General features: G+C 48.6%; 10 protein-coding genes across 10 annotated transcripts; 7 read left to right on the forward strand and 3 right to left on the reverse strand.

Annotated features, from left to right (window-relative positions):
- Window positions 1-119: 119 nt before the first annotated feature.
- Window positions 120-2,952, reverse strand: JN550_003643 (uncharacterized protein; the record flags this gene model as incomplete). The annotated part of the gene is made up of 8 exons (XM_049315070.1): window positions 120-240; window positions 309-571; window positions 624-761; window positions 821-889; window positions 937-1,442; window positions 1,504-2,002; window positions 2,062-2,168; window positions 2,235-2,952. The coding sequence occupies 8 exons, from the start codon at window positions 2,950-2,952 to the stop codon at window positions 120-122; spliced, it is 2,421 nt and encodes an 806-aa protein (XP_049174213.1).
- An 873-nt stretch (window positions 2,953-3,825) lies between these two features.
- JN550_003644 (uncharacterized protein) lies at window positions 3,826-5,796 on the forward strand (the record flags this gene model as incomplete). Its single annotated transcript, XM_049315071.1, has 5 exons — window positions 3,826-4,195; window positions 4,285-4,398; window positions 4,572-4,611; window positions 4,666-5,375; window positions 5,444-5,796. 5 exons carry the CDS (start codon window positions 3,826-3,828, stop codon window positions 5,794-5,796), a joined length of 1,587 nt encoding a protein of 528 aa, XP_049174214.1.
- A 1,015-nt stretch (window positions 5,797-6,811) lies between these two features.
- JN550_003645 (uncharacterized protein) lies at window positions 6,812-9,021 on the forward strand (the record flags this gene model as incomplete). Its single annotated transcript, XM_049315072.1, has 6 exons — window positions 6,812-6,853; window positions 6,917-7,011; window positions 7,080-7,247; window positions 7,302-7,639; window positions 7,701-8,620; window positions 8,698-9,021. 6 exons carry the CDS (start codon window positions 6,812-6,814, stop codon window positions 9,019-9,021), a joined length of 1,887 nt encoding a protein of 628 aa, XP_049174215.1.
- Window positions 9,022-9,774: 753 nt separating this feature from the next.
- Window positions 9,775-10,876, forward strand: JN550_003646 (uncharacterized protein; the record flags this gene model as incomplete). Its single annotated transcript, XM_049315073.1, has 5 exons — window positions 9,775-9,974; window positions 10,033-10,122; window positions 10,195-10,418; window positions 10,483-10,667; window positions 10,733-10,876. 5 exons carry the CDS (start codon window positions 9,775-9,777, stop codon window positions 10,874-10,876), a joined length of 843 nt encoding a protein of 280 aa, XP_049174216.1.
- A 948-nt stretch (window positions 10,877-11,824) lies between these two features.
- JN550_003647 (uncharacterized protein) lies at window positions 11,825-13,656 on the forward strand (the record flags this gene model as incomplete). Its single annotated transcript, XM_049315074.1, has 7 exons — window positions 11,825-12,166; window positions 12,223-12,455; window positions 12,522-12,737; window positions 12,798-12,858; window positions 12,921-12,953; window positions 13,006-13,309; window positions 13,361-13,656. 7 exons carry the CDS (start codon window positions 11,825-11,827, stop codon window positions 13,654-13,656), a joined length of 1,485 nt encoding a protein of 494 aa, XP_049174217.1.
- Window positions 13,657-14,215: 559 nt separating this feature from the next.
- Window positions 14,216-15,712, reverse strand: JN550_003648 (uncharacterized protein; the record flags this gene model as incomplete). The annotated part of the gene is made up of 7 exons (XM_049315075.1): window positions 14,216-14,287; window positions 14,349-14,420; window positions 14,469-14,519; window positions 14,579-14,881; window positions 14,937-15,032; window positions 15,097-15,431; window positions 15,484-15,712. 7 exons carry the CDS (start codon window positions 15,710-15,712, stop codon window positions 14,216-14,218), a joined length of 1,158 nt encoding a protein of 385 aa, XP_049174218.1.
- A 527-nt stretch (window positions 15,713-16,239) lies between these two features.
- On the forward strand, window positions 16,240-18,677 carry JN550_003649 (uncharacterized protein; the record flags this gene model as incomplete). Its single annotated transcript, XM_049315076.1, has 7 exons — window positions 16,240-16,251; window positions 16,310-16,478; window positions 16,545-17,307; window positions 17,356-17,428; window positions 17,488-17,705; window positions 17,766-17,922; window positions 17,985-18,677. 7 exons carry the CDS (start codon window positions 16,240-16,242, stop codon window positions 18,675-18,677), a joined length of 2,085 nt encoding a protein of 694 aa, XP_049174219.1.
- A 2,023-nt stretch (window positions 18,678-20,700) lies between these two features.
- Window positions 20,701-21,318, forward strand: JN550_003650 (uncharacterized protein; the record flags this gene model as incomplete). Its single annotated transcript, XM_049315077.1, has 1 exon — window positions 20,701-21,318. One exon carries the CDS (start codon window positions 20,701-20,703, stop codon window positions 21,316-21,318), a length of 618 nt encoding a protein of 205 aa, XP_049174220.1.
- Window positions 21,319-21,905: 587 nt separating this feature from the next.
- JN550_003651 (uncharacterized protein) lies at window positions 21,906-23,162 on the reverse strand (the record flags this gene model as incomplete). Its single annotated transcript, XM_049315078.1, has 3 exons — window positions 21,906-21,977; window positions 22,045-22,302; window positions 22,368-23,162. 3 exons carry the CDS (start codon window positions 23,160-23,162, stop codon window positions 21,906-21,908), a joined length of 1,125 nt encoding a protein of 374 aa, XP_049174221.1.
- Window positions 23,163-23,730: 568 nt separating this feature from the next.
- JN550_003652 (uncharacterized protein) lies at window positions 23,731-25,347 on the forward strand (the record flags this gene model as incomplete). The annotated part of the gene is made up of 1 exon (XM_049315080.1): window positions 23,731-25,347. The coding sequence occupies one exon, from the start codon at window positions 23,731-23,733 to the stop codon at window positions 25,345-25,347; it is 1,617 nt and encodes a 538-aa protein (XP_049174222.1).
- Between the last annotated feature and the right edge of the window lie 2,183 nt (window positions 25,348-27,530).

The following is a 27,530-nucleotide window of genomic DNA, read 5'->3' on the forward strand; positions in this document are numbered from 1 at the left end:
CTTTTAATATTATTTGGTTGGAATACCAATAGGGGTCCAGCGTTTAGATATAGGACTTTTTCAAAGCACCCAAAATATGATCAGAGGGCCAAATTATCAAACCGGTGATCCGTGTTACTTTAGTCTACCGGTGTGCCTTTGTTGCGCGAGTTCACGACACCTTCAAGCCGTTTTCGTAGTCGAAAGCATCCTAGCGTCATAAATACAGATGAGAATGACATCATCAACGCAGCAGCAGACCTAGGCATGATAAGCTAATCGTCAGCACTTCAAAAGTTGAAAGAGCAGCGGAGTCAGTTCTCACTTACGGCGACAATGACATGTTGAAGGGAGCGAACAGTCCAGTAGATAGACTCAATGAGACAATATTGTAGGCTAAAATCCAGGAGAGGTTGAATCGGACTTGACTCATAGTCATCTTGGCTATGTTGTACAGCTCAAGGACAGACTGGAGGCTTGAGTTCACGATAATGACGGCACCACCAATAGTACTGATGGTCGTATCCTTCTGGAGGCCGATACCTACTCCAGCCGCAGAAAGAGATGGAGCATCATTGAGCCCATCTCCAACCTGCAGCTGATATTAGTAGCCAAGTCCTCGAAGTCTATGCAGAGAGTCATACCATGGTCACGATATCGCCAGACCTCTGTAAAGCTTGGATACATTCTCGTTTCTCATCCGGCAGCGCTTGTGCTTTGATGATGGGAATGCCTAACTTCTGGGAAACGCGCGAGGCAGATTCTTGGGTGTCTCCAGTGAGCTGGGAGGCTTAATATCAGTATACAGCACTCCAGATGTTGGTGAGACATTCTACCGTACCATTCCACACTCGTAACCAGCTGCAACAAGACTCTGCACCACATAGTGCGCTTCATCTCTGATAGAGTCCTAGAGTTTGGTCAGTCCCGCCATTTAGAGATGCATAGGTTTCTAACAGAAACAAGAAATGTGCCGGCGTATGCCATGTCAATCCCCATATGAACAACAATCATGCCTGTGTTGTCCATGGCGAGCTTTTCCGGGACGTCAGTAACTCCGGTGTCCATGAGATACCGAGAGTTTCCCATAACAATATTCCTCCAGGGATGTTTCCCTAACTGGACCTCACCCATAATACCTTGGCCAGAATCGCATACCAAGTTGCGATATCTGCGAAGATGCTGGTTTTCTGTCCATGCTGGTCCGAGCTTTCGCAATCCAGAACTAAAGATGGCTCGGGCAATAGGATGCTGGTTGATTACTTGACTCTCTACCGTGCAGGCATACTCCCAAAGGATGCTTCCTTGATTCACCCATTCGGGCAAATAATGGAAGTTTTCCACATGAAGCTTGGCTTGTGTCAGTGTACCAGTTTTATCAAATACAACCTTCTGAGACATCTCGAGCTTTTCAATAGTGTTTATACCTCCGGTAACGATAATTCCTTGCCGACAAGCGGTGACTATCCCGAAGACAGTCAGCAAACATAGGAGCAAACGATCTCTGCAGCCGAATCAACATACCAACGGCAGCAACCACGGCTGAAGGTATTGCGAGGTTTACGGCACAAGGGCACGCGCTCGTAAGAATCGTGACCGTTTGCGACACCCATTGATAAAAGATGTCGTACATTGACACGTTACCAATGAGGGGATACAGTTTGATCAAAGGTATTGTGAAGGATAGGCCTATTACGACTGCAACGAAATGCCTCGTGATGGTGTTGAGTAGCCTATGGTTCTCAGTAGACTCGGAGCTGGATTCTGCGGCACTTTGCACCAGCTTGGTGTAGAATGAAGATCCTTTCTCTCTCTGAACAACGCATACCAGGGGACTGGTCAAGTTCCTAGTTCCCCCAAGTAGATAATCGCCTACATGTTTCTTCACAGGAAGAGATTCTCCAGTAACAATCGACTGTCCAATAAGAGAGGAACCTTCAAGCACGTAGGAGTCGCAGGGAATGACCGAGTGTGGTTCGACCAAAATCTTATCAGCCGGCCTAAGATATGAGGTTGGTACCCTCTTGACGACGATTAGTTGCTATTAACTACTTCATGAAGGGATTTGCCTGTCCTACATACCTCCATCGTTGGATGCAGCAATGCAAAGTCAGTCTCCAGGATGGGCTTGTAAATCTGAGCCAGGTCTTTCGATGCCGCACGTCGAGACAGGATGTCCACATACTTCCCTGAAACAACGACAAGAGCAATGCCGACTGCCATTGAATAGTAAGAGATTGATTGTAGCCCCGTACTCGCAAGCCAATCCATGCATGGGAGAAGTGATCCGAGGCCCATTGACAGCGAAGTCAAAGTGTTCATATTCATACGGCCACCTCGTAACCATTTCCAACCATCCTGGTGAATCCAGTATACCGGAATAAATTGTACGTATAGTATGACGATAATGGATGCGGTGTGTAGACACCACCTCAAGCATTGAACAAGGGTTGATCGTCCAGGCAGAAGATAGAGGCAAAAGGTTAATGCCTGGAGCAGCGTAGCACAGCGGCCAATGTGAGACAATGTAGACCCAAGATGATCCGTTTTGTCTCGATATTGAAGAAGCTCAACTATCTCTCGTGGAGATCGAGGGCCGGGTTGAGCATCATAGCCGATACTGCGGATACTTTGAAGTATAAGATCTTCATTTAGATCCTTGTTGCTGTTGCCTATCACAGTTGCCTGCTGAAGAGTCAATGATACTCTAACTTTGGCAACACTGGGTAGTGCCAGTAGTGCTTCTTCAACCGCGCTGGTGCAGGATGAGCAGGTGAGACCTCCCAGTGACAGGGTAAGCGATGACCCAGATGCCGCGCCGGCCTGTAGTTTTATTTCGAGGCCTGGATCGGGCGCGTCTGGCCCAAGTGTCGCCTTGTCTTCGTTATACTTAATATTATCGCCGATATCCAAGAATTGACATGCTTTAATCAAATGGTTGATACAAAATGCTGCAATGTAACAACATGCCATGATGTCGCGCTGCTGATGCTGGCGTGAAGCTGGACTGGACAATGACCCGCCACGAACCGCTTGAGCTTGTTTGCATGAAGTTGTGCTTGCGTGTCGAAGTGGAGGCTAGTAATTGTGCGATGGGCTGCCATCAACCTGCCTCTCATCGTCAAATCAACAAGGTCTATCATGGCGGCACAGCACCATGCGGGTCGGCGCAACAGAGTGCTTGTCCGGACTTGTGGGCGGGGCCGTTTTCGTTCCGCACTGCGGACCGTCTTGCGGGCTAACCCAAGGCGGGTTTCCCGCTCGACATGCAGTGTTTTCAAGCCACGCGCTTCCAATAGGCTGCTAGGAAACGCTGCACCGCTGAATCCGCGGACGCCAATGTTACACAAAACTTGCTTTCTCTACATAGAAGTACTCGGATATACTTGGTGACAGTGTCTTGCCAACGCTCCAGATAGTGTCCTGCTGGGTGCTGACAGCCACTATTACTTGAGAATGGACAGGAGTCTTCGTGGGGCATGTAGCCTGGACATCCTCCGCAGTGAACAGTAGGAATTTTCCATGTGACAACTACGCAAATCCGAAGCATCTTCAATTTTCCCAATACTTCGAGGGAACATGCGCCATGATACTGAGAGGGTATGTGCCAGTCCTTGCCGGTTAGGACCCACGTTAAATGGTCTTGCCATGACCACAGCGGTCCGATGGAACCGGGGCTCCGCCTCAAACCATCAAGATTGTTCAAGCTATCGGGAGGCTCAAGATCCATAAGAGCTAACCACAACAGTCTAAGAAACTCATTAGAAATTTGGTGAAAGACGAGAACATTTATTTCAATTTGTAGGTTGACCAAATTTCCAGCAGCCCACAGACACATTGGCAACAATGGCCACACAAACAACGACACAAGAAGGTGCTGCCATTGTTGTAGGACCCCGAACCCCGGTACTATGGAGCAAGACGCTGGGAACCCTCATTAGGGAGCAAGCAGCCAAGCATGGAGACAAGGATGCAATCGTAGTTCCATGGCAGTCGACACGCATGTCATACCGACAAGTTGAAGACCGTAGCAAGTTAGTCGCAACAAGCCTAATATCAATGGGTTTACAGCATGGTGACGCCATTGGGGTGATGGCAGGAAACCGCGTTGAATACGTTGAAGTCTTCATGGGCGCCGGCAGAATAGGCTGCCCAGCTGTAGTGTTGAACAACACGTATTCCGCAGAGGAACTTCGCCAAGCACTCGCACGAGCCAGTATGTTCTCACATGATTGGGATACAATCCGAGTTACTAAAGAGAACAGATTGCAAAATGCTCTTTATCGCAACACGAATCGGAACCAGATCACTACGTGGGCACATCGCCAAAGCTCTCGGGGCTTGTTGGCCACAAACTGATTTGCGACATGTTGTCTGCTTTGGAGATGCCCCAAATGTTGCTGAGGTCAGCATTCAAACGTACGCATCTTTCCTGCAGGGCTTACCGTGCCCTATAATCGAAGAAGCGAGGTTGGAAAGTATCGAAGCGAGTGTACTGAACTCAGATATTTTGAATTTACAATTCACATCAGGTACGGAACCTTCAAGCTGACGTGACTCGTTTCGGAAACTGAAGCGTAAATAAAATACAGGTACAACCGGCATGCCCAAGGCAGCCTGTCTCACCCACCAGTAAGGACACAATGGTCATATCAGTCTACTTGTTATTTTCTAAGTTTTATACAGCAACATAATCAACAACGCCCGATTCGTTGGGTCCGCCATGAAACTTACCTCCGATGATGTAGTTTGCTGCCCTCCACCTCTATTCCATTGCTTTGGACTGGTGATGGGCCTCCTTGCAAGTTTCTGCTACGGTAGCTCGATCATGTTCCCATCAGACAACTTTAGCGCGGAATCTACCATACATGCTGTCGTCCAGCACAAAGCTACAGCGCTGCTTGGAGTACCCACAATGTTCATATCTGAGCTGGCGGTCGTGAAAGAGAAGGGATACGAGCTAACAACAATCCGCACCGGCCTTGCCGCTGGCGCCATGGTTCCTTCCAAACTTATGAAAGACATCCGAGAGCAGATGAATATCGAAGGAATGCTAATCGCCTACGGTATGACCGAAACAAGTCCTGTCACCTTCATAACCTCTATAGACGATAGCCAGGAAAAGCGATTTACAACCATAGGACGAGTCTTTCCCCACACTTCAGCGAAGGTGGTCAATAGTCGGGGAGACGCCTTGCCATTTGGACAACGGGGAGAGATCTGCACGTCGGGATTTGCACTCCAGAAAGGGTACTGGAAAGATGAAGAAAGGACGAAGCAGGTAATGAGACCGGATGAGAACGGGGTCATTTGGATGCACACTGGAGATGAGGGCTTCATTGGTTCAGATGGATATGGTCGTATTACAGGTAGAATCAAGGATCTTATCATCCGAGGTAGGTGGCATGCTCGGCAGTGGACTGGCCGCTGATTCCCTGACCGTCAAGGCGCTTACATGGCATAGGCGGCGAAAACATATCACCTAGTGAGATCGAAGATCGACTCCTGGAACACACATCTATCGGGGAGAGCTGCGTCGTTGGTCTTGAGGATCACAAATACGGTGAGGTCGTTGCGTGCTTCCTCAGTCAAGCTCGAGGGGCATCTGAGAGACCATCAGACGCCAACGTGCGGAGCTGGGTATCACAAAAGCTTGGACGCGTCAAGGAGCCGCACTACATCTTCTGGGTCGGGGATCCTGGTACCGGCAATGAGATCCCTAAGACCGGTAGTGGAAAGTATCAAAAGCATCTTGTTCGTCGACTTGGAAATCGGCTGGTCAAGGCGAGACGAAGTTGCTCGAACCCTAAATTATAAAAGAGCCACCGTACAAAAGAAGCGCCTTCACTGGTTCTCTTAACCGTTCTGGTTCATCTAGAGCAGCGTCTCCTGGATATTTCTTGATAGGAGATGTCAGACGTGCTCGCCTATAGTTCTATCTACCAAAGCTTCCTCCAAATCACAGAGCCGTATGTTCCGTGTGAGGGGCAGCCACTATTTATACTACCCGCATTGCCTAGGCATTTTGGGAGTGCTGCACTTCCATTCCGCTATTGTCCGACCCACACAGTATAACCTTATCCCACTGGAACCGATGCCATGTTCCGGCAACCCCGCACTCTTGCGTCTGCCCAGGTGATTTTGTGGATTGTATGTTCGTGCCCCATGGGGGACCCTAGCCGTTTCACTAGCTTCGCCCATATTATGACCCCTGTTGTTCCCCTCAGCTTCGGCTCAGCATAAGACACACTGTAGTGATGTGTACTTAACGGTATTACGCGTCTGGAGCTGAACTCTTACCTGCTCATTCCGCACCCCACTTGATTCAGAAGTTCTGATCCCATCCTTTCCCATTGATCAGAAGCCCTACGCCAAAATTCTGTTAAAGCGCAGCCAAACCTCAACCTGCCCAGTATGCCATGAGAGAAGATGTCTCCAACCCCCCCGAACCAGGTCCAGGCAAGGGGATCTCCCCCAGATTCGTCCGCTTGGCTGGGGTCAGATGGCCGCAACGCGACCATATCAGGAGCAATTCGCCGCATACGACAAGCATGCACCCACTGCCGGTACGTGTATTGATCCGCTCCCCGCTGTCATGGGACTGCGTGTCCCCGTTATCACTTCGTGTGAAACGGGCCCGAGCTAGGCTTGCAACGCCGCCAACTACCGTAGCAAGCAGCTTACAAAACACTTGTCCAGCCATCGAAAGACGAAATGCACGGGAGAGAAACCTCGCTGCAAGAACTGCCAAAGAGTTGATCGAAGTTGTCACTATGAGCCTTATTCACAAACGCGGCCCCCTTCGGTCATTCCTCCGGCATCGCAACTCTCCATGGCGCTCTCCTCTAAGTCACCCCGCCCGGAAGTTGCAAATGTAAGATAGTACTGCAAATGAGACCCAAGGTCACGCTTGAGAGCCCATACTAAAGTACAACAGCCTGAACTCCTGAAGAGAATCAAGCACATTGAAAGTCAGCTTGCTTGGCTAAATCAGATGGCTTGGCTGGATGACATTGGTCAAGTGGAAACGAGGTTTGTGACTTTAAACACGCATCCCTTTACAACTTATCCGAGTACATTGTCTGAATGTATGTGACCAGAACGAGTCCTATCGCCGTTGATCAAGTACCCAACACCCCATCTGCCGCTACCTCCGTGTACCCGAGAACACAAAGGCCGAGGCCCCCGCGAGACTCCACTTCACCACCCGAGCGTCGATTGTCGCAGAGCGTACCACATTCTGCGGAATTGGACGCAGCTAATATTCCGTGAGTCTAGATCACTCCAGCTGGGATAAATTCAATCGGTTTGACTTGATAAAGACGTTTTTCAACCTTACCACCTCACTCAGTAATGCAGTCCCTGATCGATACTTATTTTCTCCACGCCCACAACCAACCCTATTCGTATTTTCAAGAGGAGAGCTTTCGGGAAGGACTCGCTTTTGGCCAGCTACCAAAATGCCTGGTGTATGCGGTTCTCGCAACCGCACTCAGATTCTCCAATGATGCATATTTTAACGGTGCGAAAGATCAAGCCACTGAGGCCTATGCCCGGGAAGCCTGGCTCTCCGTTCTAAACGACCACATGACGGCAGAGAATTGTCCAAACTTGCACGTCGCCCAGACGACCAATCTGTTGGCCATCATAGACTTCACAGGTAAGCCAATTGTGTGGCTAGCGCATTCCCTCCCGTACTAACGCAGAATGAACACGAGCAGCTGGGCGGACCAGTTCTGGGTGGCTCAAGATTGGTCTTGCTGTACGCATAGCCCAAGATTTGCAACTGATGAAAGAGCCATCTGGCACATCCTCCGTTGTTGAACAAGAGAAATGTAGGAGGGTTTTCTGGTCGATATATCTTCTTGACAAGCTTGTTTCTTGTGGCAGAAGTCGACCGCCTGCTATTCACGATGAGGATTGCCAAGTTCAGCTACCATGTGACGAAATGGCCTTTCGCAACGGATATGCCCAAAGAACAGCAACCCTTCATCAGGTTTCCAGCTGGACTGCGGAGTCGAACCACATTGGTGGTAACTTCGCTCTCGCCATCTTAGCGGCATCGGCTCTTGGGCGGTGTGCACGATACGTCTTGCACCAACGAGAAACTGACGAGTTGGCTCCCTGGGACTCGAGATCTGAATTCGCCACTATCAACACATACTTGCTCCTTGTCAGTCACCATTTGCGGGTTGAAAGCATGTCCGTCGACGACATTGTTCAGAAGCACCAAAAGACAGACGGCTCCCTGGACTGCCAAGACGCAGGACATATGTTATTCTCCCATGCGGTGTTTCACCTATGTTACTGTCTTCTCAACCATCCTATTTTGCTGCTGCTTCGACTTCAGAAACTTAACTATAGGGTTCCCGCAAATTTCCTAGTGCGATCTCTACACACTAGCTGCGAGCATGCCAGCATGATCATAGATATCCTTGACCAAGCGGCAACAGCTGGCCTCCCCATCCGAGCCTCTTTCTACGCATATGCCACGACTTTGGCCGGCAGCATAATCACAATCGCCATACAAGCCGAAAATCAGCCAAGTCTATTATCAGTATCAAAGCTCCAAGAAAATAGCCAGCAAGCCTTGTCAATTCTCGAACGGATGGGACATGTATGGGAACATGCGTCGAAAATGGTATGACTGACAACTCACTTTCCCCTACCTTGTTGCACGTTTGATCAATTACTAAGGTTTGCTTTGCTTTCTTGCAGCATCAGCAACTGTTGTTATTCAATGCAAGCGATGTTGCATCCGAAATCCGCTTGGATTCCAGCCTGCCGCTTGATACCAGCCCTGGGCTAGAGGATTTACTATGGCCTATTGTTGACTATGGACTTATGTGTAGTAGACTCAAAGGATCTGAAGCCAAGGATGCGACTTCACGGCCGCCCCCTTTCGAAGAGGTCAATGGCTTTTCAGGCCTGGATTTCAACGTGGATATTGACTCCACCGAGGGTTTCTCAGGTTTTGGGACGGATGTTGCGAACACAATGGATCCTGACTACTACATGTCTAGCATAGAATGTCAACTGTAATCTGGAGGGTATTGTGACATGTCCGTAACCCAATGCCCAATGCCAAAGTATAGTGTGTTATTCGTCACGATGCACGCCTCCGAGAATGCTAGTGATCACGGATCGGAACGTATACCTCTCAGTCCTAGAAACGACCGCAGCCAAGTCTAACTTAAATGATCATCCAAGGCGTAACATCTGAGAGTAAACCAGCCTTGTCATCACGCAGATCACAAACCTTGGTTCAGAATGCTTCAGGCATTATCGCGAGCAAGTGATGTTTATTTAGCATAGAACGCGGCTTGAACATCACCTTACATCTGACTCAGGATTGTGTCGAGCAGTTCACATCACCCATTATCCGAACAATCCGTTCCTGAAGCCCGAAACTCACGGATAGAAGTCAAGCTGAGCCAGGCCAACAGAGCTTCCATACTCGAGGTCATAGCCGCTCCGGACCGTTCTGACACTATTCATGCCATGTACCCCAAGTGATAACCCCCATAACCTGGGGTCATCTCTTCCCATAGGCCTCTACCCCACACCCTATTTTAGTCCACAGTACAATGGTACGATTTCATCTTAAGGTACACTGTTATAACAAGCGGTCCGCTTTGCTTGCTCCAAATCATGCACTGGCTCTGGTTGGACACATAAAAGGGAACTGCTCTCCCATTTATTCACACCAATCCCTGCAAACAAACGGCATCTCAGGCATCGGTCCACTCACCGTAGTAACTTCACCTTACCTGGTTACTCAATCTAGCACTCATAATGACCGGTACACACAATGAATATGCTGTGGATAGCAAAAACCTGACCGATCTTGAGGCTGGCGGAAATGACGGACTCAGACAACTCCGCTCGGTCCAGAGTGTAAGCATGAGTCCTGAGCTGTTTGAAAAGTTGTATCTTTCTCCCCCAACCAAGGCTGCCGGAAATTTGAGGCGCACATTTGGAAACCCGACACCAATGTATGGAAAATTCAAGACAGTGTAACTTGTTTCGCCGTTTCTTGCTGATGTAGCACAGGGCTCTCGTCGGGTTTCTACTATCTCTCATGCCACTTTCGTGCGATCTAATGGGATGGCGTGGAGCCGGTGATTTTGGTGTCGCTACAATGTGCGTCAATCCCGCCTCTTTCTTCCCCTTGGGACATTGGCTATACTAACATTCGTGCCTTTCGGTTATCAGAGCCGTATACTTCTTTATGGGTGGTCTTCTGATGTTTCTAAGCGGTGTCTTAGAGTGGATCCTAGGAAATAGCTTTCCCGCGACCGTATTCTGTAGCTTTGGTGGCTTCTGGTTCGCGTTTGGAGGAACGCTCAACCCGACTTTCGGAGCATATAGCTTTTACGCCTCAGATCCCTCGAATCCCACAGCTGGACTTACAGCTGCAAGGTTCAATGCAAGTCTCGGTAAGTCCACCGGAAGCCCAAAGAAGCTGACTAGCCCATCCGATACCAATAATCACCTTTGCAGGTTTCTGGCTGGTAATTATGGGCATACTCGCTTTTCTGTACATGATATGCGCTTTGAGAACAAATATTGTCTTTGTTATTATCTTTCTGAGCTTATTACCAGCCTTTGGCTTGCTCACAGCTGCATTTTGGCTCCAAGCAGCGGATTTCGAAGGAAACACGGCCAAGGCCAACAACATGTTTGTGGTAAGCTATCTGCATCCAATTCACTTTGACCGCTCTTTCTTGAAATTGACTGAAATTTTTTCAAGGGAGCGGGTGCGAGTCTTTTTGTGACGTGCATTGCTGGTTGGTATATTCTCGTGTCCATCATGTTTGAGATAGTTGACTTTCCCCTACAATTACCTGTTGGAGACCTATCTACCATTATTAAGGGCAGAAATATGAGGAAGTAGGTAGTCGATTGGCAAGTCTACGGGCTATATCTCCAGGGGCATTCCATCAAACCATATTGCAACAACAAATGCGACAAGGGAGACCTGGGTGGATTTTGGAGATTTCCACGTGATGTGTATTCTAGCATGGCTTCTACCTTTAATCAACCTTCATCCGATAACAACCCCTCACGATGATTCATATATGATGTTAAATAGTAGGGAGCGATAGAAATTGCATGTATTCAACAAGAGCTTACTTATATTTGGGTATGCTATCGGTACGGGAAGTTACGATTGGTACATTAAAGAGTTAAACTGCCGTCAACGGTCATTCCCCCTGCAGTACAAATATGTAGTTCGCGACAAAAGACGAGTTATGCCCCGCATTCGTCATATCCGGACCAAGTCCCAGATTTTCGAAGCTGAGAAGGATCGCCTGTTGCCAGCAAGCAGTAAACTCGGGGAACCACTGACAGCGCAGCTGGTGTTAACCCCGCAAAGTCTAAACTACCCCCATGGTCTTGGCGATGGGCGGAATAAACGAACGGGGTCCGGACGGTCCCACAAAGACCCCGAGCGCGGTCCGTCGCTGGCTCTGCACGACGTTGGCTTACGCACTGGGAGGTCTGGGCTGGGGCGCGTGTAGAGGAAGTAGACAAGTCAAGTTCGTAAAATACGAAACATACAAATCAAGAAATCTGTACGGCCACTGCTTAGTCGTAAAGTATTGGTCTAGGCTGCTTACCGGGTTACCTCTTTCTTCTTCCCGCTGACTCACTGACTCAGTTCCCGAACTCGGACCGTCACTCTTTTTCATCGTTACCTGCACGCTTATGCCTTCCTGTTCAAAAGCCTAGCTCTAGAAGCCCAGACATCATACACAGCTTGTTCCACGTTGAGACATACTGGAGTATCTCATGCGGGAGAAAATAAAACCAACAAACCTTGAATACCCGAATAGTCACTATGGCGCCATCCGCAACTGCTACCGCAACGATTCAGACAAAGTCAAGCACACCGGACCTGAGCTTTGATAGGTCATATGTGCAGATTATAGGAGGCAAACCCAGCCCTACAAAAGAAGTTAGGCACGGCTTGAACCCTGCAAACTTGCAGCCCAAGGAAGACGTCCCTCTTGCGACGCAGGAAGACCTTGATCGTGCTGTTACTTGTGCTAAAGATGCATTTAAGACGTGGTCTCGTGTACCATATGAAGAGCGTCGCAACGCGGTGCTGGCCTATGCCGATGCCGTTGATCACCTGAGGCTGCAATTTCGAGACCTTCTCGTCGCTGAGCAGGGGAAGCCTGTAAGCACACCATGTATGATTCATTTCTTGCTATATTGACTTTTCAATCTTTTCAGATACCTCAAGCAGATTACGAAACAGATGCAGCAATTGAATGGATGCGTGGGATGGCCAACATTGCTCTTCCCGAGGACGTAATCGAAGACAACGCGAGACATACGGTGACCACGCGATACGTTCCGATTGGCATTGTGGGTGCTATTATCCCGTGGAATTTCCCTCTTCTCCTCGCCACGGGAAAGATCGCTCCAGCTCTCTTGACAGGGAATGTCATTATTGTAAAACCCTCGTAAGATCACCCATCTTTTCCTTTCTGCGCATGAGAAACAATGTGATAACACTTTTGAGCTGGTAGACCCTTTACGCCGTATTGTGGGCTCAAACTCGTTGAACTCGCCCAGCAGTTCTTCCCACCGGGCGTCGTCCAGTCCTTGAGCGGAGATGACAGGCTTGGCCCATGGATTACCAGTCATCCTGGTATCGATAAGATTAGCTTCACTGGGTCTACTACAACTGGTAAACTTGTGCTCCAAAGCGCAAGCAAGACGCTCAAGCGTGTGACCTTAGAACTGTAAGTTACAATGACAACGCGCTTCTTGTTGGTCTCAGTACAGTATTAAGCTTGTGTTAGTGGCGGAAATGATCCAGCCATCGTTCTCCCTGATATCAACATAGACAAGGTTGCTCAGCAGGTAAGTCGCCCCCAGTTTCGCCTATTCAATCAAGTCAAGACATATATACCAACTGCTTCAAGGTTGCATTCTATGCATTTCTGAACTCGGGCCAGGTAGGTTTTTTGGTACAATTGTAGCGTGGATTCCACTTATAATAGTTCTCAGATCTGCCTGAACCTCAAAAGGATCTATGTGCACGAGTCTATATACGAAGAGTTTAGGGATGCGGTTGTAGGGCACGTCAGATCATATGTCATAGGTGATGGTTCGAAGCCCGGCGTTAGTCATGGGCCACTGCAGAACTCGATGCAGTATGAACGTGTTAAGACGTTTTTCGACGATATCGAGAAGCAGGGCTGGAAAGTGGCCACTGGAGGAAAGATTGAGCCATCTCAAGGTTATTTTGTTACTCCCACAATCATCGACAGACCCGACGAAGATTCGAGAATCGTCGTCGAGGAGCCTTTTGGTAAGTCTACTACGTCTTGTCCCGCATATGGATCACTTATTCGTGGTGAAGGTCCCATTGTGCCACTCCTGTCCTGGAAGACAGAGGATGAGGTTATCACACGAGCAAACAACACTTCCATGGGTTTGGGGGCCTCAGTGTGGAGTAATGACATCAAGAAAGCGACGAGAATTGGCAAGCTGATTCAGGCCGGCAATGTGTGGATCAATACGCACTTTGATCTTTCACCAATGGCGCCGTTTGGAGGGCATAAGGAAAGCGGCATTGGGGCTGAATGGGGATCCAATGGCCTCAAAGGCTTCTGCAATGTTCAAACTCTTTTCTGTAACAAGCAGACCGTCAGCTAGTGTGGCCTTGATTTGAAATGGAATTCTCGTTTCTTTGTTGTATCTACGCCTTTCTATATTTTTGATATCAAGCAAAAGTTGCGATGCTGGCATCACACCAGACACGCTGCGTGATTATACCCTGCTCACACTAGTGCACCCACTTTTCAGGTCATAGGAGACTAGCAGGGGCTTCTCAGTGTTGGCCCCTGATGCCATCGTTCTGATTTGCCGTTGTCCTGCAGGTTTTGACGAATCATGACCATCGTCGGACCGCTTCACGGACCGCGCCGTGTGAAATATGTAGAACTGAACACTGTACTTCCACAGACCTGGGCAGTACCTAACAGGGGCGGGCTGCACATTAGGCGTGGATTGGTTCGATGTTTACACTGTTACGCACACGCGCAACTGAGGTGCTCATTGAATTAGGTGAAACTGTTGCATATCTACATTCCAAGTAACGTTCATGACTACAGCGAAATTGACCACAACGAGGAGTACTGCCTCGATCCTGGGTTCAAGACTTGCCCGCCTCATCCACGCTCTAAATGTGTTCCAAGTTGCACTCACTCTGCTCTCACCATAGTAGAACGGGTTTGATTGTCGTTCCATTTTCCATATCCCTAATGGCTTGTTCGTATTTCTCCACCTGTAGCATGACTTTTAGCGCCTGCAAACCCACAATTTGGGGGAGTTCAGAATGTTCCTACAGGATAGAATTTGACGAGCTTATCCACGGGAAATTTCCCCGACCGGTACCACCGAATCATTTGTGGTATATACTGGGTGTCGAGTTAGCCATAAACCTCACATCAGATTCATCATCGTACTTCTTCCGGGTAGACACCGCCTTCCATACTTCCGAAAATCATTTTGCCGGTCTAGACATGGTTATTTAGCTTGGCAGTCATAATAGTGGTTTTGGCTTCGTCAAGCTTACCACCATGTACGGGACAATTTGTATCTGCAGACCGGCATCCATCGGTGCTACTCCAAGCAAGATCATCTTGCCCTGATGGGCAGTGAATTCAACACCCTGCTGAATCAAAGGCACAACACCGGTCGCATCGATGGTAATCGTGCTTCCAACACCTTTCGTGATTTTTCGAACTTCATCCGTCAGAGAGTCAGGGATTTCGGCAGTGTTGATGCCGTCTGTTGCCCCAAGTTTTTTTGCGAGCTCGATGCGCCCTGCAACACGATCTATACCAATGATGGATTTGCAGCCTCGGAGTTTCGCAGCCTTCGACGATACTCAAGTTAGGGAAAATCTCAACTGCATTGAACGGGTTCCATACCATGATGGCAGCTAGTCCAACACCCCCGAGACCTATAACAGCAACTGTATCATCAGCCTTTGCGCTCGCTAGCTCTGTTACTGTGCCGGCCCCAGTCTGTGCAGTAACTTAGTTAATTGACACGAAAAATATGATTTGGCAGCGTCTTCTCTTGACTCACCTGAATTCCGCAACCTAACGGTGCGAAAAGCTTCAATTCATCCTCATCCTTGATTAACTCATTTACTTTCACGATAGATGTTTCCTGGACTTTGGTCAACCTCGAGAAGCTTGACTGGCCAAAGAATGAGCCGGCAACGTTGCGAGTGTTGTCGTCAGCGGTGGAGAATGTTTTACCGTCGCCCGTAAAGTTAATATGGGAGAATTGAGAGCAGTATCCAGGGGCACCAAATTGGCAACTATGGCATTGAGTGCAAAATGCGAAGGACAGGAGTACTGCATCCCCAGGCCCTACTTTGCTAACCTTCGGGCCGACTTCTCTCACAATGCCGGCACCTGCCAAAGTTCAGCAACGTTGTACTACAGGGGAGGGGAGTGCAGTACATACCCTCGTGTCCCAGAACCCGTGGATATGGAGACACCGGAAATCCCGGACTCCCGTCTGGAGCTGTGCCACAACCTAGATCAGTGTGACAAATCCCTGATGCAGTGATCTCAACGATGGCCTCATAATCGGCCGGCCGTCCTATATTGACATTTTCGTACCGCCATTGCCTTATCCCATCAATTGGGGGATGGGCTACGATTGCTTGAGTCACGCTGGACTTCGACGCCATTGTGTCGGGTATATGGTCAAAGGTTACTATGATGTATGAAAAGGTGTCTGTCTCTTGTTGAATCAAGCACGTTACAAGTAGCAATCAGATCGTATCAGTCATTAGAGCACAGAAAGAACTTTGAATTTTCTATGTCACGTATCGTGCATAAACGGACCGCTATCCTGTCAATAACGCTCGGAACGGACCTAGAACCCGCGCATCGCTCCTAGATCCGGGCTATTTACATCTATCACAGAAGCGGAAGTGTGCAGGCCAAGAATCAAGGGTCTGAATCAACTTCATGGAGCACCCCAGAAAACAGTTTCCCCGCATTCAACCTAGAGAATGCGGAGAAAATGGGGTGACATCCGCGGATGCTAGTGCGTTCAAACCCCAAGCAGCGGACCGACGCATTTATCCTACAAGCCAAACACGCTACGGTCTATAGACTCGGAAGTCTTTTACAAATAGCTTCCGAATCAACAATGTTTTTACCATCATTTTACAAACTCTTATGAGTTATAGTTTTTACCGTTCCGTTCACCATGTCCCTTACGGTGAGCATGCCACTAGACAACGTCGCACCTGTTAATGCCTACTTACATTTCCAATTAGCTGACCAAGGCTATTCCTGCAGCCAATGGAGTCCACCATGATGACTCCTTAGCTCTCGATAAGGTCCAAGTAAATGAGCCCCGCATGAACGGCTTCTCTACCTCGGGGATTAGCAAATACCAGAACGAGGCAGTGGGCGACTTTGGATGGGGGCCGTGGACCATTCAAGGTACGTTCACGTTGTAACGGAAACTGTCTTGACTTCCAGTAATCTGCATATTGACCATCGACTCAGATGTCCTCATTCCTCCAAATGCAGGACGGGGTCTCATAAAAAAGTACCATCAGCGCCGTACTCTTTACCAATACCTAGGACTGTCTTTGGCAGGCTTGTGGGTGTTTCATAATGTTTCAAACACTTCTTACAGAGCTGCTGCTCTCGGACTACTGTTCCCAGGTGCTGGGTTCACCGCCGTGGCCACCATCCCATCAATACTAGCCTTCTTGGCCACTGTGGTTCTGATACCGGTAACTGTGTTCATCTGGTTTGCCATGGGGGGGATATTTTTCCCGCTCGCTCTGTGGTTCGGTAGCAGTGTCGCCGCGAGCTTCATGGCAGGCGACAAGTTATTCGACCAGGCTCCTATTTTTTGGGCAATGTTTTGCTACGGAGGAGCGCTGTGGCTCATGAGCAATGCTCGGTCGTTGAATGCCGCAGGGTACTCAAAAGCTCAGGAGCGCAATAAGTACCTCGTCAAGGCTGTGCAGGAACAGCAAGCGACCGCCGTGCCAGCTCCCATCCCCGGCTCTCGTGAACTTTCTTTGGAGACGCTGCGACATGTACAGCATGTCCTCGAACGTGGATTGAGCGCTCGCGATGACTTCAGCTACCACGACGTGATTGATCAATTCCAGACTGGTGCTGTTCGCTACCAGCTATACGGTGTTGTGGACGTTCTGAGCCTCTACCAGTGTCATTATGTTCCAGGCTTCCACGGATACCTTTCAAAGGCTTCCCAAAACTGTATTGAAAAGAGTTTGCAGAAGAAGATCATGTCGTGGGTCTCAACTCTTTTAGAACTTGGTGAATATTCTAATATCTGTAGGTACTGGAAATGGGAATCCATTTTTGGAAGGTTTACCTTAAGCGATTGGAACCCAATCAAGAAGGATAACATTGTATGTGGTCACTAATATGGTTTACTGAACCTCCTAGGAGATGCTAACGGTCTTTCCAGATGGTAACTGGTTATCTAAGCTCAGCTATTGGGCTTTACGCTCAAGCATCAGGCGATATGCGCTATAACGAGAAGAACGCGTTAGAGTTTGTTATTGACGATGGCAAGCACTACAAGACAAACTACGAAGGACTTGCCGACGCTTTGCACGAAAACATGACCGAAAACCCATACTGTCTCTACCCGTGCGAACCCAACTGGACGTATTCCCTCTGCAAGTAAGTCCCCCCTCCCAAATATCACTCAAGGATGTAAATTGGCTGAAACTCGGTACCCAGTCTCACCGGAATGGCTGGGCTCGTCATTTCAGACAGAATCCTCGGGCGTGATCTTGGTCAGAAGCTCCGAAACCGTTTCGAGAGGTCTCTTGAAGAAGAATTCACTGAGTGCGACGGTCGAATCCTGCCTATTCGCAGTGAGTTCACAGGTCTTACGGTAGGCTAATTCACCCACACTTATTATTGTGATCACAAGCTAATCTGTTATGCTATTTCCAGCTCCCTGGCTTATGCGGCACTTTGACCGATTGCATTAATGCCAAGCTCCTGACTGCGTATCTTCCTCATCTAGCCCACCGCACTTGGGCAATCATTCGCAAGGAATTCATAACCTATGACAAGAATGGCCAGTTGCAGGTCCGCGACCTCAAGGGTGCGGATAAGATGGACCCTGGAAACTACCGTGGTGGTGAAGGTGCCCTTCGTGCATTCATCGCTGCCACAGCAGCTGAGTTCGGTAATGAGAAAATCCGCCAGGAGGCACTGGACCAGCTCGACCAGATCTACTTCCCCGTCGAGACCACAAAGTCAGGTGCTCATTACAATAAGGGACTGTCCACCACGTCACAGAATATTGCCCTCATGGCTCGCCTTGTCAAGCACCGTGACCTGGCCAATGCTACACTTCACGGACCGAGCAAGCATGCGCTTGAAGGTCCCCTGCTCGAGGGGGCGCCGTTCCCTGACGTTCTGGTGGCTAAGGCGTATAGCCCCGATGGCAAAAGCCTAGATCTTGTTCTCTACAACGGAAATGATGCAGGCACCTTCGAGCTTGGATTTGAGAGGCTTGTTCCGCACCAGCGGTACGCTCTGAGCACAGGCGATTACATCACTGCGGACAGATTTGGAGAAGCGAAGTATCAAGCCAGGATCAATGGTCGCACACAGATCGTTCTCAGTCCTATTTCTTGAGCTGCTGAGGTATCTGAATGGTAGCTCGAACAGTAGTAATGATCTCCTTGGACAAGAATGAGTTGTTCAAGATCAGGAAAATATGGGCCTGGATAATGGTGGAGATTGGCCCGAGAACCGCGGCAATGGCGATCTTAGATCCACTCGCTTGACTTTGCGCTTAGTGCCATGGACAAAAAAATGTTTGGTTTTGCTCCGAAAATGGACGTCAGGCCGGAGCTGTGAGACTTCATATATTTTGTGCAATAGCCGGAATGATAAGACAGCTTTCTATTTTGGGACCGATACGGCCAATTCAGTGTCTTTAATAGGAATTTATAACAACATGCACAATCTTCTGCCCACCTTTGGGGTTGAGGAGAGAGGGTTTGTAGGCCCAACGTGTGGAACAAGGCACTGTATTTGAATCTGGTCAAACCACCGCTTTACGCAGTTGTTAATTGCACTGCCGAAAGAATTATACGTGCATGTACAATTTCGTTCATCATCTGACCTTGGCCGTCACAGAGGCGTAAAAGAAATATAGACGGGAACTGCATAGATACTATTCGCTCAGTGTACGTAGCCTCTGCGCAGCTGTTGCATTAGTGATCATTTGTCTGGGCGAACACCCTTTAAAACATAAGCCCTAGAGCTGAGGCAGTCTGCAGACCCCGGTTCAAGGCGCTGGCATGAGAATTTGACTTGTTTGGATCGATAGCACCAGTCCTAACACTACCGAATAGTGGAGGCGGCGCTAAAATAACACAGGCGTTAGGGCTCGGACGGGGCCCCTCACTCACACTGCATAGATACTATTACCGGGCTGCAACGTAACTCTGGCCTGTTGGCCTAATGGTAAGGCGTCACTTTCCGGTGTTCCAGCAGCGTGTTTGGTGAAGATTGCGGGTTCGAGTCCCGTGCGGGTCGCAACAAACTTTTTCCCTCTTTGTTTGTGGTGATATTGTCAGTTTAAAGACCACATTGCCACCCAGGTGCGCGCTTTTTTTCTTTAACGTATCCGATATGCTGCTTAAAGCATTTTATCGCGAATGGATGCGCCCAGGCCTGTTAGCGTCTTCTTACCGGTCTTTCAACGATAATGCCCTCGGGCTATCTGGAAGATGACTGAACAGATTATATCTCTTGAGCAAACTTTCAGCGAGAAGTTTCTCCGGATCTAGTCCTGAATTCACCTTGATTATAGATAATGACAAGAATATGATAGGATACTTCCGAGTCTCCACTAGAGGCCTCAGAAGTCGCCGTACTCGAAAGACTAGTCCTCGCATTTCTCCTGGGCTAGATCGAGGAAAGGCATTAGCTAACTAGGCAGGCTTCATCCATTTTTAGGTATTATCCCTAGTCTTATGTGAGACTGGACCGCCAATAGTTTCTTGAGTAGAATGACCATTACCTGTTCGTTAGTTCATGAATTGTAGCTGAACCGTGGCTAAGACAATAGGTTCAGACTGCAAGACAGACAGCGATGCGGATGGCGCCTCAGGGTTCCAAAGAGTTATCTGACGGGTTCAAGTCATGCAAATATGCGATCTGAGTATCATTGCTCCCACTTAGCGATGATAGCTAGTCACGCAACATCGGCGAAGTTTAGTCGCTCTGCTCTGATTGAAGGGTGCTCAGGTCCTGGGGGCTCATCAAGAGATTCCCCCAATGTAGAGGAAGCCAATGGCTGATAAGTGTCGGGTGCATCCCTTTTCACTGCACGAGACTGCTTTGTGTCAGGTTAAGACATTCGACAGACCCACCTTGCTGTCGCTGGATCTATGCTGCCCACTAATGTAGGGGTCTCAGACCAGCCAAAAAAGAAGGGAAGAGGGGATTGAGCACTTGATAGACTTGATAGACTTAATTCAAGGAATTCTTCTGTTTAAGATCGATATATTTATTGATTACCTTACCCCATGGCATTTTATTTGGAGCTTCTCTCATCTGTTCACCTACAGGTATCTGGAATTTGTAATCGACCCTTTAAATTACGGCACATCAACACCAATTAAAGATACATTATAGAACCATCCAAATGAAGTACTGTACGCTCATTTCATCTCTATTAGGCATCGCCGGTGTCTTTTCAGCTCCTCTATATCCAACCGCCCCGTACGCAAATTCAACTGGACATCTCATAGGAAAAACCCAGTATCAGGGATTCATCCTTCCTTCAATTGTCAAGAACCACGACATAAACAGCAACCTCAACACCAGGTCCTCCCAAGCTGTTACCTCTCGAACAGTCAACAGTGAAACATCGAGCCTTTTTGAAATCCCTATTCCTGCAAACTTGACCGGGAAGAGTTGCCATTTGGTTATCTCCGCGGACGTTGCCAGCAACGGTGACGCGGTTTCCGGATCCCAGGCTATGGACATATTTAGCACCAATATTGTAGATCTCGTATCAATGAGACAAGGCAACCTCCGAAACATACAGCAAGCTCGGATGCGTTTCAACACCACGTCTGGACTGTATACTTTCGACGAGACAATACTTGCCCCAAGACTCAAGGACTTTCCCTGTCCTGCTGGTACTCAGTTGGAGTTGGAATCCGTGGCTGTGGGCGACTATGATATTAATAACATCAGGCAGGATTTTATCTATAATGGACAGAAAGCACCAAATGGTTTGAGTATTGGCTACAACTAGTCGGGCAATGGCGGGGAGTTGGCGGGTCTCACAGCTAGAGACTGTTGGCTGTTAGACGGACGGGACATGGCGTTTTGAGTGCTTTGACATAATACCTTAGTCCATGTTTGGTACTTGAGGTTGCGATACTGGTGTTAGGTGGGTTCAAACTAGAACTCAATGTATCATGTAATCTAATACTACAGATTAGATGCTTCAAAACACTTGTCCAACCCTGGACCGCGCCACATTCACGGAGATCATATCATTCGAAACATTACAAATATATCGCAAATGATATTCACTGGATAGAATTATGCTTGGTGGAAATCAACGACTCGAAAACCTAGACCAAGTCCTAATTCTTTCCCCGAACCACCAGAAGCCAAAGGAAAAAGGGATAAGACATATGCATACAGCACCCAGGATTGACCCACCCAAAGCTAAACCTAGGTCTACCAGAAGATTTGTGATGAAGAGAGGAAACGCAGCAGCTGCGGCAGATCGAATGAAGTTGTTGATTGCCATTGCACTGTTGGCGTGTGATAGGTAAACCTCAATGAGATATATAACTCCAGACATGAACACTATGATAGAGCCACAGCCTATCAGAATACCAGAGCACGCCTGAGGTATCCATGATATAGATGGGTCGGAGGTCCAGGCGAACCAAAAGATGCCTAGCCAATCGATTAGCCACAGTCAAAGTTGGTCATTGCGAAGTCTTATACCTGCAGGTAGAATTACTGAGCCCAAGATCATAGGAACGAGTCGCCTCTCTGGCACATGAACCTCTGTTTGTCGCATAAGGAGGGGAATGTAGTAAATATTGTGGTATGCCAGCATACAACAAGCCAAGAGTACGCCGACTAGTATGCCAAGAAATGGCAGGCTCGCCTGAACCGATGGCCAGCCTCTATAACTCGTAAACGCTATCGGATACATTGTGAATGTTGTGTATATGATTCCGTAGACGACGCTCATATATATTGTCATGAAAATTAACTGTAATGAGGTGTTAGCACTATTTCCCATATGCAAGGCCTGCTTTTCTGGAAGTTAATACTGACGATTGGCTCCTGACAGATCATGCGAATAGGTTTGGCCAAGTATACTTGGCAAAATATGGACGTGTTAGGGGTTTCTTCTGGAAGCTGCCTGAGGATGCTTTCGTTGCCGGTATCCTTATAGACTTTCCGGGCCTTACGTCGGGCAATAACAACCTCAGACGTTTCTGGGGTGGACAAGAACGCCAGCATTCCGAAAACCGCGGCGCCTACCATGGTTGCCCAAATGGTAAATCTCCAACCCCAGCGCGTGGCTACTATGTTACCAACTATCGGTCCCAGTGAAGGGCCACTAAAGGTAGCCGCACTAAAGACAGCGGTGGATATTCCTCGTTCGGTAGGATGAAGCAGGAAATCCACGTACATGCCGCCGAGAATTGCCAGCATCGATGAGCCGGCAAGACCGATAAGAAACCTGAAAACCAGCACCACGGAAATTTGAGTAGCAAGCGCACATGGTATGTGTAATAGGCAGAAAAAGAAGTAGCCAATCCACAGTGGTCGAGTTTTGCCGTAAAGCTCGGACGCAGGACCCCAGACCATAGGCCCAAATGCGAACCCAAGCACGTAGAGGGAGATACCAAGGAGAGCCACATGGCTAGATACTCCAAATTCCGCCTGAACGAAGGGTATAGCTGCAGAGAAAATGCTACTGCCCAACGATACAATAAAGGTAGCCAGCGAAGTTGTTACAACAATGGTCCATTTCCGGGCGAAAGACCAGTTCGCTGGTTTGCGTGGGTCTTGTGGCCCATTCCAAACAGAGTCATTTGATTCGGTAACGGTGATTCTCTTCATGGTTTTGTTTTCTTGGAGGGCCTGTTTCTGAATAAGTGGGCGTCTAAATCATAGGATGGCCAAGTTCTGATTCAACGGATCTTTGAGAATGCAGATGGACTTTTGAGAACTCTGATAAGATGCATAGACTGCTCCGCAAGAGGATCTGCAGGTGGGGTAGTATTCTTGATTTGACCGAGATGGATACTGGATCCGAAAATACGACTCATAAGCGCGGACGGGACTTGGCCTGTAGATAGAGTTTTCTCAGACTCTCGGCAACCCATTACCAATTTGAACGATTAAGGGCTGAATAAACTTGCTGCCCGGCATTTGCAATCGGTGTTACGTGAACTGAAACTCGGCATTTGCAAGGAACGTAAATAGACTCACCATTTACATGATTCCGTGGAGCCGTCTTCGGCAAGTGTTCCATAGAAATGATCGAAGTTCACCTACATAATTAGAATCCCATCACTGTAGAATCCGATCTTGTCAAATTTCCATTGAGAATTCACCTTTTTTTTTCCTCAACCAAAATCAGACGCTAGAAGTACTCTCTAGTTACATCACTTTGCCCAAGCGCACTATGGATCACCAACTTGCAATCAAGGCTTTGGCCTTGCTCTCAGCCGGCGTGATAATTACGCAGGTCATGCGGGTGTTTCTTTCACCTCACCTCAGCTCGTACAAGCATATTCCAGCTCCAAAGCAAGGAAATGTCCTATTCAGACTGCTCTATGAGCCAAGAGTTCCGGAAATAGAGGCATGGATGGACAAGATCCCCCACTCTGGTCTTATCCGATACTATGGTATTTTCAACCGCGAACGCATCTTCATTGCCAGCCCAGATGCAGCAAAAGACTTGCTTGGTTCTGCAAACTCCTATAAGTTCATCAAGCCAGAGCTTCAATGGATATTAGCAAACAATATTGCAGGCCATGGCTTGCTGATCCAAGAAGGAGATGAGCACAAGGAAGCTCGCAAGCGATTCAATCCAACCTTCAGCCCTGCACAGATGAAAAAGTGGTTTCCACGTCTCTGGGGCACAACAATCGAGACAATGAACGGTCTTGAGAAACAGGTGCAGCAGAACACCGTGGCGGCACCCGATACAATCACGAAGGGCTCAATGCGGGGTGTTACCAGCATACTGAGGCTCGTATCCGCAGCTAGTATAGATATGATTGGTCATTTCGGGTATGACGTTGAGTTCAAGACGCTCCAGAATTTGTCAAAACGGAGAAGTCAGCTGAAAGAAACCGTCGAGGACCCAAAGCCTGCGTTCGGCCGAGCTTACATTGAGATGTTCAAGACCACCCGGCGGGGCCAGCTCACTCTCAACGCAGCATCCCTGATCGGCCCCAAGATCGCTCTTGCACTGCCAATACCAGCCGTAAAGACCATACACGGAATCATGGGCCTGGTGAGAAGAACAGCGGAGCACATAGTCACTACACGTGAGCGCAGCATTGCTTGCAAGTCCGAGGGGCTCGACACCGACATGCTCACAATGATTCTGGGAATGGATCACTTTTCTCATGCCGAATTGGTGGAGCAAACCGTTCATTTCCTTGCAGCCGGGACCGAGACTGTGGCAGGAAGCACCTGCTGGGCGATCCATCTACTGTCGAGACACCCAGAAATTCAGCATCGCCTCCGTGAAGAGATCCGAGCAAATGTTACTTCTCCCTACATTGCAGGAAAGGAAGCTGTCAGCGAGTCCCAATTTACCAACCTCAAATATCTCAACGCTGTTGTTGAAGAGGTATTGCGGTTCCACTCAATCAATACCTTACTCTGGCGCACGTGCATTGAGCCGGCAACAATCAGCGGAGTTCCTGTTACCAAAGGGACCGCCATCGTATTCTCTCCCTGGGCTTTGAACCGCGATCCGGCGCATTGGGGCCCTGATGGTCGCATTTTCAACCCTGAGAGATGGCTAAATGACCCGTCTGGAGGGTCTGAGCATCCTTACTCGTTCCTGACCTTCGGCGGTGGCCCCCGTCGATGTGTAGGGGAACAATACGCGAGGAACGAGCTACTTTGTCTAGTCGCGGGGCTGATTGGACGTTTCCAATTTTCTCCGCTCAATCCATACAAAGAGTCCGATGAGGGCCAAGAGATAGGCGACAACTTTGCCTTGACCATTTTCAAGATTTACTCCGGTTGGAAGCTCCAGGTGGAGCAGGTCCCTGGCTGGTGATTACATGCAGGTAATCCCGCTAGCAACCCTGCTCTCTTCTGGCCGGATGCATGACGGATAGGTACCCGACAAGCGAGGTGTGTGGGAGAATACAAATAAGTGATTTGGAAACCGTATGTCATTGATTTCGGCGGTGTATTTAAATTCCGCTATCACTTCACTGTTCCTTCAGGGCTCTAGAACACATCCCAATTTGAACATGCTAGCAACAACACTGAATGCTTTAACATACGCTAACGATTACTGCACAATTTCTTTCCAGATTGAAGTACTTGTAGCCTGTTAAACCTAAATACTATCGGTCTTACTCTATTAGTCTTGGGCCTCGGTTCGCGATGAACATGGTTTTGGCTGGCACCCTACAGGAACGCCGTGCATGGATGGTTCCGACCGCATTGTCAAGAATGCGATTTCTAATTTGCCATTTACTAATACCGAGTTTCGCATCCCCTCATGGTGTCGGGTTTAGAGAAACTTTAATATGAAAGAGGTTTAAAGCGTTTAGAGTCCCACTTCTAGCTTGCCAAGCTCGCTCGAGGCCCCCTGCTATGTGTGGCTGGCTGGGCACCATGTAACAAACTGCCGTTAGTGGATGGAAACATTATTTAAAGCTGCAGGAGTGGTTCCGGTGGGGGCTCGGTGAGATTCCTTTTTATGGAAAGAACGCAATTCAAAGGATTCCGGTGTGGTTAGTCATCCTGCAAAGAAGATACAATGCGCTTTGATTCGGTGCGCTTCCGTACATAGTATGCATTGCAGCCAATAGAATTGGAATGGCTTCCGCAACTCTGTACATGTTCTATAAGTTTCTACACGATCAGAAAGTTTATGCACTTGTAAAGAGCAGTGAATGACTTCGAGCAAAATATTGCCAAGACAACCTGACGTTGGTAAGCGTCGTTAATAAGTCTCGTCGTAGAGATTATGTTTACAATTTACGCCTTCTGTAAAGCACTACTTCCTCCCGGAACCAAAATTTCAGTATCGAAGCCACCGACAATTGGATGTTAGCGCCTATACTTGGGGATCTGCATTACTTGCAAGCCAACGAGGCGAAGTATAATATTCACGAAACCAATAGACTTTCTGGGCAGCGCACCGAGGTGGGACGCCTGCTCGTATCGTCCGCAGAGAACCTTACGAACTGTAAAGCTGGTAGGCTAGAGTTTGACAAGTTTGACCAACACCTTCAGGTTGTCTGCCAGCATGTGCATTCCATAGTGGCGACAATAACACTGAAAGAAATGCCGCCGCCAATGCCGCCACCAACGCCGCATAAACTATGCTATATTTCTGCGTGTCGCATCCCACTGATGAAGGCTAGCGGGTAGTGGAGAGAACAGAGGCAACAGCATGCGCGTAGTTTTCTTCGTGATTAGTGAACACATGCCAAGTACCGTCGGCAGCACAGCATCAGATTTGGAATGATGCTCCGTTTCAAGAATTCTTCTACGGGTCCCGCGGCGAACGCGTTCAACAAACGGGTGCGGTCACTGAATATCAGAAGAAATATACCACGGCAGTTTGTACTAGAGTCCAAGTGTGTGCAATTATAAGTGAGTCATCAGTATGGCGTTGCAGATCACCGTCTCCCCGTTGACAGAAAGCCCAGCACCTGCCGGATTCACCTCATATATCAGCCAGTAGTGCCGCTGCTGTGGCAACTCAGTTCTTAATTCTGGTTAAACGAATATCGTCTGCCGAGAATGTGTCAATGTTTAGAGTTGAGACTGTGCGATACTCTAGACCGGTGTGTAAGGCTGGCGTCGCTCGCGGGCCGTGCCGAGGATCGGCAATTCGTCCGTGCAGGGGTCGGGGGTTTGCGGGCTCTCGGAGATCTTTATTGACCGAGTTTGCAAAGTGTAGTAAAAAGTCGGCGCTTACGCGTCCCATCCGCTTGCACAACCTACTACACCATGCTCCTTGGCTGTTGCGTGCCCACCTTTGCACATTATTAGCTGCAACAGGTAATGCGCCGCGCGCGCTTGAATAAATCCCTCAACACGCAGTGTCTATCGCATTCCTGCAAGAAGCCACTCCTGGAATGTCCGTTTGGGTGCGATGTAGCTCATTCTTCATCACAACTTTGAGCTCCAAGAAGAGCATGTTCATCGAAGCTGTTTGACCTACGAAAGCGCAAGCTTTGGTATGACGGAATACCTCTTCATCATGTATCGTGTGTA

The sequence above is a fragment of the Neoarthrinium moseri genome (assembly GCF_022829205.1).
Source record: "Neoarthrinium moseri strain CBS 164.80 chromosome Unknown scaffold9_Wmoseri_CBS_16480, whole genome shotgun sequence".
In the NCBI taxonomy this organism is placed as follows: Eukaryota; Fungi; Ascomycota; class Sordariomycetes; order Amphisphaeriales; family Apiosporaceae; genus Neoarthrinium; species Neoarthrinium moseri.